This window comes from Equus quagga, chromosome 3, assembly GCF_021613505.1.
Source record: "Equus quagga isolate Etosha38 chromosome 3, UCLA_HA_Equagga_1.0, whole genome shotgun sequence".
Classification (NCBI taxonomy): domain Eukaryota; kingdom Metazoa; phylum Chordata; class Mammalia; order Perissodactyla; family Equidae; genus Equus; species Equus quagga.
Window position 1 is genome coordinate 57,741,421 of NC_060269.1, and position 17,490 is coordinate 57,758,910.

Below are 17,490 nucleotides of genomic sequence, written 5' to 3' on the forward strand. Positions count from 1 at the left end.
CACTATACTCTAAAAGAAAAAAGAATTCCCCATATTTTCTAGGTGAGGAAATTCAGGCTTAGAGAATTTGCATGACCTACCCATATATTTCACTGCCAAAGACCTCTCACCCGTGTCTATTCTGACTCCAAATCCTGCAATCTCAGTTTTCTCTAGTTTGATCTCCATATCTCTGTTGATCACAGAAAGAACAAAATAGAGAGGAACTTATTTTGAGCTGAAACATTCTTTTGAAAGATCTCACCAGTGTTCTTTTATAGTGACAAATTTAGAAAGCCAAGTATTTTTTTACTTGATCCACTTGTAAAACATCATTAGTCATTACAAAAATTCAATCTAAAACCACAATGAGAAATGACTTCACACCTACTAGAATGAGAATAATAATAAAAATATCATAAACAAGTATTGGTGAGGATGGATAAAAATAGGGCAGTCGAGAAGAAAAAGGAAATTGAGATTTTTTTAAACACTATGCTAAAAATAAGAAGCAGCAGTGAGTAAGAATAAACTCTTATATACAGAGAAACTCCAGTGCAGAGTAATTCTGACCTCTGTTAAATCGGACAGCAGGGAAGGGATCATAAATCCTTATATGAATCGCTATTGCTACAGATCATAGGAAGAGACTTAGTAATAATATTGCCTTTGATTGCAGACGTGCCGAGAAAGTTCGAAAGTGAAATCTCCAGAACATACCGCATACTAAGATTCTGTTTCAATGAATATCAGACCACACTTGTTAGAGAGTCCAGTAAAGCCCTCCTAGCATCTTAGATATGACAAAGTGAAAGCAGAGGATGTAAATGATGTGAGTACATATCCCACAGAAAGCCACCGAAAGCCCTTATTTGGCATAAAAAGAACTGAGAGATTGATGCATTTTCTCACAGCCAGTAGGAGATGTTTTATTCTGTAAATAAATTATCTGATTTGATTTTGTTCCCACTGTTTGTGTTTAATTAGGCAAGGAAATATTTCTAAATTTTGGTTCTCTAATCTTAAATAGCTAAGTTCAAAATGACTGTGCAGTATCTCATCTGCCTTCCCCTTTCCATATGTAATGTCAACAACAAGTCAGTCACTTTTCCACTTCAAATCAGAGCCAGACTGGTGCCTGCCCTGTGGTCTGGTGGGTAAGTTTGGGCTTCAGTGGCTCGGGTTTGGCTCCGGGGCCTGGACCCACACCACTCGTCAACAGTCAAGCTGTGGTGGCAACCCACATGCAAAATAGAGGAAGACTGGCACAGATGTTAGCTCACGGCTAATCTTCCTCAAGCAAAAAAAGAGGAAGGTTGGCAACAGATGTTAGGGCAGGACAAATCTTACTTAGGAAAAAAAATCATAAGCCAGATGCAGAACTTGTTACCAGTTTGCTATTACTTTGTGGGGGGGGGGGGGGGAAGCTATTTGGTTCTTGTTGATTTGAGAGATATTTTCTTTGCTCGTGGTTTTACATGCATTATTTTCAACACAGAGAATACTAGGTGCAGTCTTGCTGGAAAGAGCCCTCTTGTTGGAAAGAGTCCATATACTGGAATGTTCATCTGACTTTACACAGCAGGAAACAGAGGGCTGATGCCCATCTTGGCGAGTGCTGGCCAGGATTAAGCATAGTGGCAAGTGGCCAACAGTAACGGCAAAGCAGAGCTCTGGTGTGTCAGTGTCTTCTACAGTATTCAAACAAAGGGCAGTATTTGCAGTTTATCAAGCAGTTTGGAAAGTACAAAGTATATAAAGCTCTGGGTATAAAATCTAATTAGCATCTCCCCTTGGGATGAAGAGAGGAGAAAAATGGACTTAAGCTTGGATTCATCATTCACATACGCCATACGCGTAAACTCCTGTGAGTAATTCTGCTGAGACTCATGTTTTGTGTTCGTTCTGTGCATTCTCTACTTTATTCCTAGAACACTTGAAGGATAAGTTAGAAGAATACATGGCCCGATTTTCCAAAGTGAGGATTGTTCGCACCAAGAGAAGGGAAGGGCTCATTCGGACTCGACTCTTGGGGGCATCTATGGCAAGAGGAGAAGTCCTGACGTTTTTGGACTCCCACTGCGAGGTCAATGTGAACTGGCTGCCCCCGCTTCTCAGTGAGTACACATCCTCACAGCAGCCTCCTGGGAACCAGGAGGGCCTGGGGTAATTGCCTTCCTTCAGAGAGGGTGTGTGGCTTGCTTCTACTTAGTCTGCAATTGACAAAGGCTAGAGACTGCTTCTACAATTTTTACAGTGAGAGCCTTGAATTCTATCTTAACCACTGCTGAGGACAAAGAGGTAACTGGAAAACTGCATTAAAACTGACGGTTTAGATAATACCACCTGCAATCTAACTCAAGGTTTGAAAAGGTTTCGTTTATCTTAGACATTCTCCTTTATTGCAGTTATATTCACTGGGTAAACATTAATAGAAAAAAGTATTTAAAAATACTACCTGTAATGATAGTAAGATTAAAATACACACACACACACACACACACACAGAGTTTAACGATTATTATGGGATTGTTAAGAGACGAGGAAAGAAAATTATCCATGGTCTAGAGGTTAAAGTTCCATGCACTCCACTTTGGCAGCCTGGGGTTAGTGGGTTCACATCCCAGGTGCAAACCAACTCCACTCATCAGCCATGCTGTGGAGGCATCCCACATACAAAGTAGGGGAAGATTGCTACAGATGTTAGCTCAGGGTGAATCTTCCTCACAAAAAAAAAAGAAAATTATTCAGCCCCAGAATACGATTAAAGTGAAAGCAGCCTGACATTTTCTAGGATTTATATTGCCAGTTTTCCTTTCCACTTCTGGCACCAGCCTATATCCCAAGATATAGAATCTCCCATGTTTACACAGAACCCCCTCAAGCACTGCTATCCAGGTGATATGTCTTGAAGGCTCACAAGATGGCTAAGAGGAGGGAAGGAAGACCGTCACATCACACTTGAACTGTTGGCAATGCGAAAGAACTGAAAGTCATTCAAGCTAGAAAACATACGTGAGGCTCAGTTCAAATTTGACTACTCTGTTTTTTATTTCACAATGAAGTCAGATATAAAGTCCAGTAGTGGATAAGAAAGAAACTGTAAGCCTGAAAAAGAATATGTTTCTAGAAAGTTCTTGATGCCTACATGTTGTACTCCTTCCTATTCTTCCTGATTTCACTAACTCAACTTTCACTGTAAATATTTCCCTGGCCTTGGATCTAAAGCCAGTAACAACACCTTCACAATAGCTGCCTCAGAAAGAATGATTTGTTATTGACTACGGTGCCGGATTTCATCTAGAGCCAGCAGAGCTCCATTAGCAAAAAATGTGGGGGGAAAAAATCAATTGAAACTCTATAGGATTTAAAACAGGAAGTGGCCAGTAACTCACACCCCACCACATCACTCGATCCACATTCTCCTGCGCAGACAACTGCCCAGCCATCCTAATCAGCAGGCATGTTTCAGTGGCCCCACAGCCAGACACTCCTCTGAGCTTTTAATTGAAATTACCTTGTCCAAGGACATAGCAATTTACAGTTTCATCAGCAACAGTGAGATTCCCTCAAACTGAATTTGACCTATATGGTGTTGAATAACCAAGGAAGTCAGCAAGAGGCCTAATTTATTTATGAACCAAAGCACTCCCTAAATGCCAATTATTGAGTCTCTGATTGTTCATATGAATCTAACAAGAAAAAGGAAGAGAAGAAAAGTAGAAAAAAAGAGAAAAAGATAGAGAATAAAGAGAAACCCAGCTTTTCTCATTAAAGCATTTCATTTCCCATAGGCCTGATGGATAAGAAATGATTCAAGCTCAGGATCGCTATCTTTTTTTATTTTCCTCTATCAGTGTCTTGACAAATCATATGAAATGACAAAACAGGTGGAGCCACATAGTTTCTTGGTTCATTTTTCACCTTGGGATTATACCTGAATTTCAATTTCCCATTAAGAATCTGTTTGTTTGATCCCTGGAAATTGAAATGTAGGCACCAGCCTTAGATGAAAAATTAGTCAGGCTGCTTCCACCCTAAGCAAGTACAGCTGGAGGAGAGCTGAAAGGAAATTTGAAGAGAAAGTTGACAGTTAATTTAACAGACTCATTCTCTTTGGGTCACTTTGGGACTCCTTGTTGGTCAAGGAACTTGTAAATCAACCTGGTTCTGAATTTGATTGAAGAAAGCCACTGAAACCTTAATACTAAAACACAAGCAGAGGCGATGGAAGAAATATTTTGGACACAGCAATGACGGTCTCCTCTGTCAAAGACATTTATGGGGAAATACCATTTAGATTAAGATTAAAACCCATTATAAGACTTGCCCATTCAACTTGAAATAATGCTGCGGGGCTCTCTGTATACTAATTAACAGAAATAAGATTGAGGTTACCTCAGGCTCTCTGAGGCCTACTGGGGCCATGCTATCGAAAATTGTGACCATTTCCACATGCCAACATTCCACATTCCCTTTACCCTATTTTATTTTCTTCCCATCACAGTTATCACCTCCAAATATAGTATATAATTTAGATATTTATTATGTATATGGTTTGTCTTTGCTCCATTCCTGGAGGGACTTTTGTGGTTGTTGTTTTTGGCTATATCCCCAGAATCTAGAAAAGTAATAGGCATGTAGTTCCTACTTTAATAAATAGTTGTTGAATTAGGAATGAATGAGTGAAGGAATCAATGAGTGAGTGAAAAGGCATGCAGATCTAGAGGGGCGATCTTTCACAGGATTCTGTGATTTCCATACTCTGCTTTATCAGCGTTATCAAAGTAATGACACTGAAATAACCAAACCTCATTATTTCTAAACAGTATCATTTTTTCAAAGATATTTAAATGTATTTTATTCCACATGCCACCTCCAAAGGTTTTCCAAATAACCAGAAAGCAGTTGCTCATACTTAAAAGTTTCACCTGTCAGACAATATTAGTTTGTTATAATAAAATATAGATTAAATGCACATTCTTGGGAAGAAAATACTTTGCATGTAACTATTCTAGGTGAGCCAAACTAAGTAAATGCCAGTTTCTTGCACTGGCTGTTAACGTCTCACGATAATAATATCTGCATGGAAACGGAGGGAGCTGGAACTGAAAAAGCTATCACCTTTCTGCTACATGAGAAGCACCGTGGCTGACTGGAAAGACCACAGGTTTTAGAACTGGACCATCAAGCAGGGTCTGCATACTGGTTCTTGCTCTCAAAAGATGTGTGACCTCTGACAAGTTAACTTCTCAGAGCTTAGTTTCCTCATACATAAATTGGGAATGATAATAATAGCCATTTTACAAGGATGCTGGGAACATTGGAAATAGCATGACTATAAATCACTTAATAGTTGCTCAAGAATTTAATGGTAGCAGAGAAAGTAACAGTAGTATCGGACCATCTGATATATTTTTGAATATGATAAAACAAGATAAAAAGTATAGCTTTGGTAAACAGCGTATATATCAAAGAACAGTAGCAAAATAGGACTTGGCAAAATCTCTGATAAGCCTGAAAGCAAAGAATTCTGTATATGATCTGTCAGCATTTGGTGGGTGAGGGGGACAGCCACCACGGCCATTATGAGATAAGGTGCTAAAAAAAACCATGAAGTTAAATATTTACATTTTGGAACCTGCAGAAAGCAGGCCACTATTTTCTCAGCAGTATGCTTGAAGGAACACAAGTCCTGTTTATACTCCATGCATGTTGGATGCACTATAAAATGACAGATTGGGGACAGGTCAGAGCAAAAATGTGACAGAGGTAGAGCTAAATGGACTTTCTGCAAGTCTCTTTGGGACGTAACATTTTTAAAGGAAAATACAACACTAATTGTACCTAATCACTGTCCCATCGTGTTAAGTCCAGCACTCAAACCAAGATTCCGCTAAGTGCTCTAACGACAGCAGAGAACCAGGCTGCAAGCAGGATGCATTAGAAGGGATCTGTAGGCTTCTCTTTGCTGAAAAATGATAGATGACCTAGGCAGGCATGTCATTTCCTATTTTGTGCTTTCATTTTTCAGACCAAATTGCACTAAACCACAAAACCATCGTGTGCCCCATGATCGATGTCATTGACCACAATCACTTTGGGTATGAGGCACAAGCTGGGGATGCCATGCGAGGCGCCTTCGACTGGGAAATGTACTACAAAAGAATCCCCATCCCTCCAGAGCTCCAGAGGGCAGATCCCAGCGACCCTTTTGAGTGAGTAGCAGCTGAGGGAGGGGCCAAGGGAGAGAGGGCAGCTGACTCATTCCAGGCGTGTCAACCGGGGACCCATGAGGACAATTATCTCTAATAAAATGGAATAAAACAGGTGTCAACAATATGCAGAAGACTGGAGAAAGGTCAGACTTACACACTGTGGAAAATTACAAGCTGTGCTGAATACGTGCATCACCCCTTCTCAAACTTTGCTAAGAGAGAACGTGTACACGTGTGAGAATCAGGAAAATGCAGTTAACAGAAAATGCATGGAGAAGGCACGCGTGTTCTCCTTTTAGATATTCTCTTGTCATTTTCAGCTCTCTCTATTCTTTTTACTTTTCCCTAAAGGATTATTTAAATTAACTATTTTCCTTTTGTTTTATTGGGGAACGATAGAAAATAAGAACGAGAATTTAAGCCTAAGTTCTACACCCTGTTGGGAATTGCCTCTCTATGAGGGAAGGCAGCACTCCTGAATAGGTGCTCCCATAACTTGGGAAATCCAATCAAAATGATCTACCCAGAGTAAATAATCATTGACAACCCTGCCACAAATTTAAGTTCTACATAGATAAGAATTTACAAGAATCTATTGATTTCTACAAAGCAAAATCCTTTTTTTTCAGTGTGGACAGGAGAATTGCCCCTAGCAAGAAAAGAAATATGGCTAAATTGGACAAACTATTAGAGTCATTAATGGTGAACAGTGAATTTTTTCCAAAGGTTAGCCCAGAGATTGCCCAAAGCATGCTATCATCTCTGCTTTACACTGCACCGTTTTGTTCTCATTAAAATGTTTACAATTTTAAAACTTTCATATATTTTTTGTTAGTGCAAGAAAAATGTCTATGATCAAGGCTTTGCACACTCTCTAAGAACCCGCACAAAATGCATTAAAATCAATATCATCTTTTTATTACTAATATGGGCTATGAAAGTTTGCAGCGAAGAATCTCCCGAGTACAAAGCCACTTCTATGACACTAACACTTTAAATTACAATGAACACTTGATAAACATCAAGAAAACATTTCCTCCAATTCTAGTCTCTAGAAGGTAAACTCTTGGTAAAGCAAAGGGGATTTCAGAAGACATTAGCTTGATAAAATGGAAGATAAATCAGTTCTTTTGCAATCTGAAGCGCACTCATTCAGCATCCATAATTTGTGAAGGTAGGCCTCTTCAGACTCTCAAATTGCTAGAGAGTTTTTGAGAAGAAATAACGAAGGCCCTTTGTTACTCTGAAATGCTGTAGCCAAGATTTCAAGGATATTCAAAACTACTAGAAAAGTTTTTTAGTGATGTAAGTGAAGGAGTTTCTGGTAAGCATTTGAAGTGGGTCCAGCTGAGAGATGCTCTGCAGACTTGTCGGCAAAGAGGCTCATGGGAGGACTTGAAGCCAGGTTGGGGGTTGGGGGAGGATATAAAAGGACACTAAACACAGTGTAACTGTTATTCGATAGCAGCTGACAGTAGAATAGCCACAATCCAGTCGTTACTATCCAAGGTTGCCATGTTTTAAAGGTTAGAATTTGTCCACAATCGCTTTTCAAATACTGCGATGGTGACTGGGTTGTAACGACCTTCCGCTTTACTTCCACGCAGTAGCAGAATGCAGCTCCTGCCTTCTGCAGAAATGGGCTCAAGATGCTACCAAGGGAAACTCAAATGGTGAAGATTATAAAAGTATTCTCAATCCCTGCACTGACAGTTGGAATTTTTGTCAGGCAGACCACGGCTGTGGCTCTCACAATCTCGGGCACCTTGCTTAACCCCAGAGCTGGCGGAGTTCGTACCTTTCCGAATTAAATTACCTCTTGTTCCCATCACTACTTAGGCGGTTGCTGTTCTGTCAAAAATTGCATTTGTCTATTGAATACTACTGCCTTGCTGCTTTAAGCCCCTTTGATTCCTAGGAATGTGGACACTTTAGCCTTTTATAATAAGTTGGCATCCTGGAGGTGTCCACTTCGATCGGAAAAACTGCATTTGCCTTCCCGATAATAAAAGAAGGTTACCCAAGCAGCTATGAGCAGTGTATCAGCAATTCCATTATCTCAGCAGTCACCTGAGTGTGCTCTAAACAGACACGCTTTAGGCTAAAACTTGCTTCTCTAGATGTGAAGCTTTAAGATACACAGAACGAATGTAGTCTACCCATAGACGGCTCTCAGGGTCTTTCTTGTTTCAAGTGGCTGCTTCCAGGAGTGTGTGATTTCCTGTGGGAGGAGGAGGAGAGAAGGCCAAAAAGATAGGACTAAAGGAACAAAAGAGTAATATATAAATGTGCTGCAAACCCCAGAACTATTCATACAATATATATGCAAACATTATCTTTCTGTAGCAAGTTGATCAAATGTCCACAGTGACAAGACCTGAATTCTCTCATTTATTCTGCCATTATTTGAGTTTTCAGTGACTAACTATTGACTACAGTAGTGTTTTTCAACCTGCAAACCTGTGAAATTAGTGGGACATAAACAGTATTTAATTATTAATGAATTGAATTAAATTGAAAGTTTCAGAGTATTATACAAATACGTAAGTGTAAAGTATTATTTCTCAAATGTTTAATTTCAGTTATAATGCATACATCATTCTGAGTCATGGTATAAACTGTATTTCTTAATATAGGTTACCTGATCAAAAGAGTTTAAAATCTACCAACTTCATAAACTGGGAATTGAGACCTTCAACAATCTGACTAGGAAGGAAGAAGAAAGGTCATAGAGAACTTTGAAGAGTAAGAAAAGATTTACTTACATTTGCAAAGGGCTTTAGTTTTCAGACAAACTCCTCCTAGAACATGAGAGAAGATGCAGTATTCATAGATCAAATTATATGGCAGTCACAATTCTGATTGGATTGGATACATTTGATGAATGTTCTCGTCTTTAAAAAAAACCAAAATACTTTCCTTTCCTACTGGCTTGTATCAACATGCAATGCTTTTAGGAAATCCTTGTTATTTATGACTTTTGGAAAGTTTCCTTATTCTTGGTTTATCTCTAGTTCAGGGCACTCAGAAATGTAAGCCTTTTCTGTGTGACAAAACATAATATGTTCCTTTAGTTGCAATGACAAAGGGGAGGATATTCATTTGCTTTCTGAACACTAACTCTTCCCCAACATTATCTTGGCATCTAAAAATTTAGAAAAAATATAATCTTGTCCAACTTGCCTTTAATGCAAGCAACCACTAGACAATGTCCAAGACAGATGACCAGCCTCTTCTTGAACTCTTCGGGGACATAAAATTTGCTACCTCAAAAGACAGTTCATTCCATTAGACTGATAAACAGAAATCTTTTCCCTTGTATTCAGAAAATTCTGCCTCCGTGATCCCAAATTGTCCTACTTCAGCCACAAGGAATGTCTAATTCCTCTTTGATGATAGAGCTGTTAAAATATCTGATAACAGCTACCATCCCTCTCCCTCTCAAGAGGGAAGAAAGAAGTTCTTTTCTTTTCCAGACTAAATATCTCCAGTTCTATCCCCATGTCTTCCAGGTCCTCCAGAATCCTGTGAAAGCTCATGCTCCTTTATGCAGCTGCTCAATATATGTAAATTCACTTGACTACTGCAATCTCATGCACGTTTCCCCAGCCTATTCACAAGGATAGCGTGAAATAGCCCATCCAACATATCAGGAACTCAGGCCCTAATATATGCGTCTGTCAACCATAAAAGTAAAGTTAGTTTCTAGGGAATTTGCACTGGTCCCTAGACATCATGCTTCCTTTTGCTAAGTACTCACAGTGAATTCAGTGGTCTATTCAGTTTTGCAGGTTTGCTGTATTCTTCAGAATCTGCCTCTATCCTATCTTTGAATTGCGGAGAAATTACTTTTACTCTGCCAATCTTCCTCAGATCTCCACAATTCCTCAAAGACTTCTAAAACTTAGAGTTTTCATCATCATAGATGGAATTCTTGTACACAGTCTTTAGTGAGGACTGACATTCTCTATTTTCCAGCAATATATAGCACCAACTTCAAAAATTTTAAAAATAAAGATATCTACACTTGCGAGTAAAAACATGTTACAGGATACAAATGTCCATTTATTCCCTCAGGGAACCTATGACCACAGACACATCAGTTTGAATTCAGTGACTCCTCATCTAGGCCGCTTACCTAGCCTAGAAATATCCCAGGGCATGGATAGCAACGGCCATGACCCGTTTCAAGGCACCTCAAGGTCAGCACTTCAAATACCAATGATCCCCTGAGGGTCTAAGGGCCAAATGTAGAATCCTTGTGTGCTGAGTCTGTAATCCTAAAGTGTGACATATAGCCCATGCTAAAATGGATAAAATTCAACTTCTTTGAGACAGAGAGCTGTATCACTGTTACATGGAAGTAGAATGCTTTCTAGAGATTTACTGACACTGTCTTCCTTTGTTCTTCCAAGGGACAGAGTACAGATCCTTGGGAACTTGCTGGCTCTCTTCCCTATACAGGAGTGTGAGAAAGTACTGATGCCAACACCATGTGGAAGTAGTCAATACCTCTTGGGTAACAAAAACAATGTTGTACTAAATTTAAGTTTAGAATCTAATTGAATTAGAAAAAAACATGCAAATAATCATAAGTTCAAGCTAGAAGAAACCTTAGAGGCAATTCAACCTCTTATTTTTATAGAAGAAGAAATCTAAGCTATAGAGTCTGAGCGACTTATCTTGTGTTGCAACCAATAAATTTAACAGCTGCTACTTAGAATCTGGGGGTGCTGACTCACCATTCTGTGCTACATTCTTTCTTTCAAGTCATGGTGGAGAAAATTGAGTCGTTAAATGTCTACTACTAAGAGCTGGGCTAGGAAATTTACATATATTGCCAACTAATCTTTATCTCAAGTACATAATTAAATATACTGTCTGCATTTTTACAAATGAGGTAATTCAGGCTCAAAGAAGTTAAGCAAATTTCCAAAGTTAACACAGGAAATTGGAATAAGGACCCAGATCTAAGGATTCCCAGTATTCCTTGGAAATTTCCACCTCCCTTTGTACTCAGAGAAGATGAATTCTGTGGTGCTTAAGGAATAATCAAGTTCAATTAGAAAAAAACATTTTCAGAGAAGGCAATAATTTCTTCTCCAAGCAGCAATGCATGCTGGTAAATGACTATCACAAAGCTGAAAACATCACTGGCCTTCACCAATCTTTGCAGCAACATTGTCTCAAGACATGTTCAGGACACTGGGTTAAACAAAATCATTCCAGAGTTGCCTTTTCCCGATAGATGGTGCCTGCACACAGCTGCCCATGGAGAGGTGTGAGTGGGACTGAGATCTAGCCAGCCCTCTGCTCAGAAGGCCATGGGCCCAGGCTTGGGCTGACCAGCCTGGTAGAAGAGGGGCTGTTTCTCCTTGGTGGGCCCAGAAATTTCACCTTATTAATGCAAAGAAGAGAACAACAGATTGAGGATCAAGTTACTTGATGCCTAGAATGAATGACTAGTTTTTCAATACCTTATTGATTGAATTATTGACGTTCAAAATTTTAACATCCCGCTTGGGTAAATTCCAATGAGGATTGAGCTGCATGCACCTTAGTACTCAAAATTTGAAAGCGAAAGTAATCTCTTTTACTCAAAATTCTTTCCATGTGGATTTTGACCCAATATTGGTTATCCTGAATTTAATCAAAGTTAGTAAGGACTAAAACTGACTCCCATGGGAAAATAGACTGAATTTAAGGTAGAATGTAATGTAAGAAGGATAACTTTAGACGTCTTCTCCACTTTCACCTCGAATTGAACTGAATATTGCTCATCTTCTCTTTCTTTCTGTCCAGCCCCTATTGGGCCACTTGTAAAGCCTGGAGTATCAGTTTGGTAGGGTGGGAGAATTTTGTTCATACTCTACTTCTCAAGCCAAGGCAATATTCTCACAAATTTTGCTATGATTTTCAAGCAATTGCTTCCAAACTTTGCCTCCTTTTCCTCAAAAAATCAAACTGGTGCATACAAAATACCATAGTATTCGCTGCCTCAGCCTCAACCTCCAACCAGATAATTCTGTAAGACTGAGGTGTTGAAATTGCAGTCTCAACTCATGAGAGGATTAAGTTAGAAAATACCCTCATCAATTTAGTCTAGTGATGCGTTCCAGGAGAGTGAAATAGGACTTCAGCTCTCCAAAGCCTCAACCACAGATCTTGCCTGAACTTCATATGATTCCAGAAGTCCCTCAATTAACCTATTTATTTAATAATAACCTATTATTATTAATTATTTATTATGTAACCAAATAACCTATTTCATTAAGCCTATGTAATATAAAATCTAATATTTGTCTAGCACTTCACAGTATGTAAAGCACTTTGCTACATTATCTAATTGATCCCTCATAACAATCCTTCAGTGCAGCAAAAGTAGCTATTGTTATTTTTCCAATGTTGCAAATAAAGAAAACAAGAACCAAAGAAATCGACTCGCTAATAAGAGGCAAAATCAGGACTCAAATCAATGTCTTCATTCATTTGTTCAGATTTCAAATTTTTTTAGGTTTAATCAATAATCTCATAGGATTCAAATCAATGTCTTCTTTCATTCATTCAGACTTTAAATCCTAGAGTTAATCAATACTTTTCCTCTTCTTTGAACAGAAACTTAGGCATCCATTAAGTGAAGTCATTTTATCAATTAATGTTTCATGGCAAGTCTATAATGAAAGCAAGAAAGGAAACAGATTGCCTCATTCCCCATACTGTGTTCTTATCCGTGAACCAAACTAGAGCTGATAGGTTGAAAATGTCAGCTTTCAGTTTCTTCCTAATGAAGGGAAATGTCAACAATGCCAGCTTCTGCTCTGTTTATAATAAGGTCTAATTCAATATTTGACAACCGCAAAAGGACAAAATGTTTAGGGAAAAATACAGTCAAATTTTTAAATGGTGTCCTACTCTATCGAGGGTGAGAATAACAAATGGCTCAAGGGTCTTAAAAACTAATCAAAACATTGAATAAAATCAATCTCCTTCAAAAGCCCAGAATGAAAGCCCACGGAAGATTTTTTAAGGTAAAGTTAAACAGTGTAACATAGGCAGAGATGTTCCAAAGCAAACTTGTTAATTACAGCTCTCTTCCCTTTGAAGACCTCGCCCCATTGCTTGCTTTCCAGGCTCTTTGGCTGCCCTCGTCCTAGTCTCTGGGGAAATCACCATGTAATAAACAATTCACACCAAGAGGTTGTAAAAATACTTTTCCCTTGTCAGGATCTGCTCACCAGAAATGGCTATTTCTTTCCTCCCTCTGTCAGTGGGTATGATCTTTACCTCAGCAAGGTGCTTCCTATCACTTTCTCCTTTTTTTAGCATCCAGAATAACATTAACAAACTTAATTCCTAAATTAACCTTCACTGCCATTGCCCTACTGGTGCTGGCTGCTCTTCTTTCCTTTGTTCTGCCCTCTTGAGATCTCTGGGCTCCTGAGGTGCCTCTGGCTTTTAGGTGCCTGTTTTTCTGGTTTCTGACCATGTGTTTGTACTTTTTAATCTCTTGTTTCTGCCACCACTCCCTTTAACAGTCACTCGATCACAGGAGACCTGGTAAGTTAGGCTATTTTGAAAGGAGGTGAGACCTATTCCTCCAACCTCAAACAGATTTTTATCCATGTCTACCAATCTCTCAGACCATGGTCCTGGTGGAACTCTAGAATACCTTTACCATGACTTTTGTTCTAAGTAGCCCCTACCTTGTTTCTTTGATTACATGTCTTCTTTAACCTTGGATTTCTGAGTCTCATTCCTGGTCTTGCTTCACTGCTACAAGGTTAGTTAGCTCCTCTATAGCCAGGCTAGAGACTGGATTCTTCATGCATATATCAGCCTGGCAATATCAGCCAATCACCTCTAGACCTCCAGTACTATCCATTAGTTATTGACAAATCTGCACCACTTAAGACTTAGCAATGGCTTCTTATGTATTGAAGAATTGTGGAGTTCACAAATTGGATTGATGACTTTTTGTTGTCCATTTCCCTGTTTTTTCAACCACTAACCCCTTTGCTCCGCTTCCTAAGCAGGGGTCTTGAGTCCATCTTTCTGTCTCGCATGTGATGACTGGTTGCTCTGTTGCTTCCCCACCCCGCAAGATGTGACTTCAGTCTACCTACATTCACTGCTTATCTGGACTGTTTTATGGGTTGTGTCTATGATATAATCACACCGTGTCTGTGTCCAGATCTCCTGTTCCTGGCTCCCCAGCCTTCTTTCATCAAAGTTCTGCTAGCATTTTAGATAAGGAGAAAATCTCCATGATGCCGTGTAAATATTGTCACAGCCCCGCCTTCCTAGTACTGAAGGTTCAGCAACATTTATTCTACCCATGATAACGTCATACTGGAGCATGGCAGAATTTAACAGAATCCTCTGTCATTCACCCAACTTTGACTTCTCTCCCTGCAGAGAGGAATATAGACCCAAGGCCTAGGGATATTCACCTTTGTTTTCTGGCCTGAGGCTTCATCGATAAAATATCTGCTCCAGCTCTACTATTCTCTTTACTTTTCTTCTCCAGTCAACAACTCTTTTGTTTTTCCCTCTAATCGTTGCTAACATTGATACTAGAATGGAAACTCCATGAGGGCAGCGAGGACTGTTTTATTCAATGTATTCAGCACTTCATCACTAGTACTTAGTACCTGCACACTAAACAAATATTTATTGAATGGATGAAATAAATATTTAGTTTAGAAGAGGAAACGGTCTGACAAGGCCATGCATATTTGACGAGGTGATAGTTCTTCAGAAAAGGATTTTAGCTAAGGAAAATGGTATAGTACAGTATTTGCTAAGCATAGTATTTGTAGGGTTTCACCCAAAACTAGTTTGAATACAGCACAGATTCTTGTAAAGGAGTGGTATAAAATAAAGACAAAAAAAATTATGGTCGAGAACAAACTTCAGAAGGCCTTTATTCTGCATGTAGAAGGGAGAGATGATATAGGAACGTTTTAGGAAAAATTATCTGGTAGCCGAATGTCTTCCTAGAATCATTTACATGATGAATGATAATTAAAATCATTTTTAAAACTGGAATCCAGGAGATAACATCTTTAACAAAGAGCCTAGTTCTTAAAAAGGTAATGATATTTATCTTTCAATTCAGACATCTAACAAACTCCAAGATGCTGTAAGAATCTAGGGCTGTCTAGGTTCTAGACACTCACTGGAACCCAGTGGGAACAATAGACTGTGAAAAGGTCACAAGTCTTTAGTCCTAAATTTCTCACCACAGACATAGAACACATTTGGCTACCAAAGCTATCAGTCAGAACCCAATTCCAAGATTTTATATGTATATATGATTATATTATCATTATTATTTTGTTATTATAATAATTATAATTACGATAATGATTATTATATTATCATTAAATATGATATTATTTATATAAATTTTGCTTGTAAATTGTTTCAAATTGGGGCCGGCCTGGTGGCGCAGCGGTTAAGTGCACATGCTCCGCTTTTGAGGCCCAGGGTTTGCTGGTTTGCATCCCGGGTGTGGACATGGCACTGCCTGGCACGCCATGCTGTGGTAGGTATCCCACATATAAAGTAGGGGAAGATGGGAACGGATGTTAGCTCAGGGCCAGTCTTCCTCAGCAAAAAGAGGAGGATTGGCAGCGGTTAGCTCAGGGCTAATCTTCCTCAAAAAAAAAAAAAATTGTTTCAAATTATTTTCCAAAGACAGTGGATACATATGAATAATAGGTGCAGGAAAGAGATAAAGCCTGGCTTTGAGTCTATGCTGATATCTTCTGATGGGTGGTCTTTGTTCTGGATCACATGCCAGGAAGTGAGTGTCTTAGTGTATTCAAGCTGCTATTAAAAAAATACCATAGACTAGGTGGTTTATAAACAACAGATATTTAGTTCTCATAGTTCTGGAGACTCGGAAGTCCGAAGACAAGGCACTGGCAGATTTAATATCTGTTGGGAGTCTGCTTCCCAGTTCACGGACAGTTGTCTTCTTGCTGTGTCCTCACCTGGTGGAAGAGGCAATGGAGCTCTCTGGTGCCTTTTTCATAAGGGTGCTAATCCCATTCATTTGGGTTCCATTCTCATGACCTAATCACCTGCCAAAGCCCCCACCTCAAATGCCATTATATTGGGGATTAGGTTTCACATGTGAATTTTGGGAGACACAAACATTCAGCCCATAACAGTGAGATTGTGCTCAGAGATGAGTCATGTATGGGACAGAAAAGAGACTTCAAAAATGAGGCGATTCCCTTTCTCAATCTTCTAATAAACTTAGAGCAAAAATAAAATAAATGGACTAAAATAAAATAAAATAAATAGTAATACACATACTCTCCTTGACATAAATAGAAATGAGCCATATTAGAAAAGTAATATACTTATATTATCTTACCTGTGACTAAAATAACTAGTCTTTATGGTTTGCTGTTCTGATTATGTCTTTGGGGTCCAGGAGCAGTAGCTAAAGTGAGGTCATCTCCACGAAGGCACTGGTTTTAGCCAAGACCATCATTCCGTCCTTCAAAGAAATAATTAAGCAATAGTTATAATGCCAATTGGCAGGGACAAGAGTTTCTTCTCTTTCTTGTTTTTTTTTTTTTGTCTAATATTTCTTGGGATAGATCCATCTGGAAATATGTTAAGGAGAAAAGAATATCTGTTTTTATTTCTTGGAGTGCCAATAAAAATTCGACAAAATGAACTCTTGAGGGAGGGAGATTACCTGGTATAATTCACCGGAAAAGCAGAGGCCCAGACCATCTGGCAGGATGGGAGGCCTCCCACTGACTGGGTGGTGGAGATTCCGAGTCTCCAGTATGCAGTTTCTGACCCAAATGACCTCGAGGGCGCCTTCCAGCTTGAACCTTCTTCAGTTATGGAGCTCTGCGGCAACACCGAAATGTTTACTGTTTCTGTACATTTTGGCTTGTTCTTCCCTCAGTAGGAGCTAGAATGGAAGACAGAGAGTGAACTCAGCCCAGATCCTGCTTGGGAAATTGGGTGAGCCAGGCCAGGACAGCAGGAGAGTCGCAAGGCCAGAGGGTTTTCTGGGTTTCACTGGACTGGGAGAAAAACTTGCCCAGGGCTTCCGGAAGTAGTGCACAAAGGGAGAAATTGAGGAAAGAAGGACAAGTTAGAAGTATCAATGAAAGAAAGAAAGAATTACATCACAGACCAGAAAAGAGGAAGCAAGCCTGAAGGGCGTGTGAGGGGAGGCAGACAGCTGAGGGAAAGGCTGTGAGCAGCAGGAGAAAATGGGGTCTGCGCTTACACATAGTGGCCTCGTGGGAGCAGGCAG

At 39.4% G+C, this 17,490-nt stretch overlaps 1 protein-coding gene across 1 annotated transcript in view; it reads left to right on the forward strand.

Moving 5' to 3' along the window:
- The window catches only part of GALNTL6 (polypeptide N-acetylgalactosaminyltransferase like 6), a 1,100,859-nt gene that overhangs the window by 907,054 nt on the left and 176,315 nt on the right, over positions 1-17,490 (forward strand). Inside the window, exons 5-6 of the mRNA XM_046656926.1 lie at positions 1,911-2,096; positions 6,014-6,197. Of these exons, the coding sequence (XP_046512882.1) occupies positions 1,911-2,096; positions 6,014-6,197 (370 nt within the window). The remainder of the gene's footprint in view (positions 1-1,910; positions 2,097-6,013; positions 6,198-17,490) is intronic.